This window comes from Penaeus monodon, chromosome 24 (genome assembly GCF_015228065.2).
Source record: "Penaeus monodon isolate SGIC_2016 chromosome 24, NSTDA_Pmon_1, whole genome shotgun sequence".
In the NCBI taxonomy this organism is placed as follows: domain Eukaryota; kingdom Metazoa; phylum Arthropoda; class Malacostraca; order Decapoda; family Penaeidae; genus Penaeus; species Penaeus monodon.
In genome coordinates this window covers 24,921,060-24,921,477 of record NC_051409.1, presented here as the reverse complement: position 1 = coordinate 24,921,477, position 418 = coordinate 24,921,060, and the positions used below count along the sequence as shown (strand labels likewise).

Sequence of the window (418 nt, the reverse complement as noted above, 5' to 3'; positions counted from 1 at the left end):
TTCATAGCAAAGATCTGTGAGAGGACCGCCCAGAACCGCCGCTCCGGTCGTCACCAACCGTGCACAATCAGCGAGCATTGTCTATTCTTTCCGATTTTTACTTACTGAGCGTGAACGAAGATAAGGAGAAAAGAAGCCAGGAGCTTATATAATCGAAAGCCTGTCATCGTCCAGCGCTGTATCATGTTGATTTCTTCTGCTTGTGTTGCTTCTACGAATTCTCTGCTGCTCGCTCCTGGGCGTGGGAGGAAGCGCTCAAGAACCTGCAAAGAATAGGAGAGCAATAGGTGTAATTAGGTGAAATGTGGCTCTGATATGGTGTGGTTGCAGACTTAGATTAGAATGGCTTTGATAAGATAGGTAGCTTCATATGCATGTGATAATGTATACATGAAGAAAGAGAGGGTTAAATGCATGT

At 45.0% G+C, this 418-nt stretch overlaps 1 protein-coding gene across 1 annotated transcript in view; it reads right to left on the bottom strand.

Moving 5' to 3' along the window:
- LOC119588913 overlaps positions 1-259 on the bottom strand; it is a 60,027-nt gene extending 59,768 nt beyond the window's left edge. The window contains exon 1 of the mRNA XM_037937533.1: positions 106-259. Within this exon, the coding sequence (XP_037793461.1) occupies positions 106-185 (80 nt within the window). The 5' untranslated portion in view covers positions 186-259. The remainder of the gene's footprint in view (positions 1-105) is intronic.
- Between the last annotated feature and the right edge of the window lie 159 nt (positions 260-418).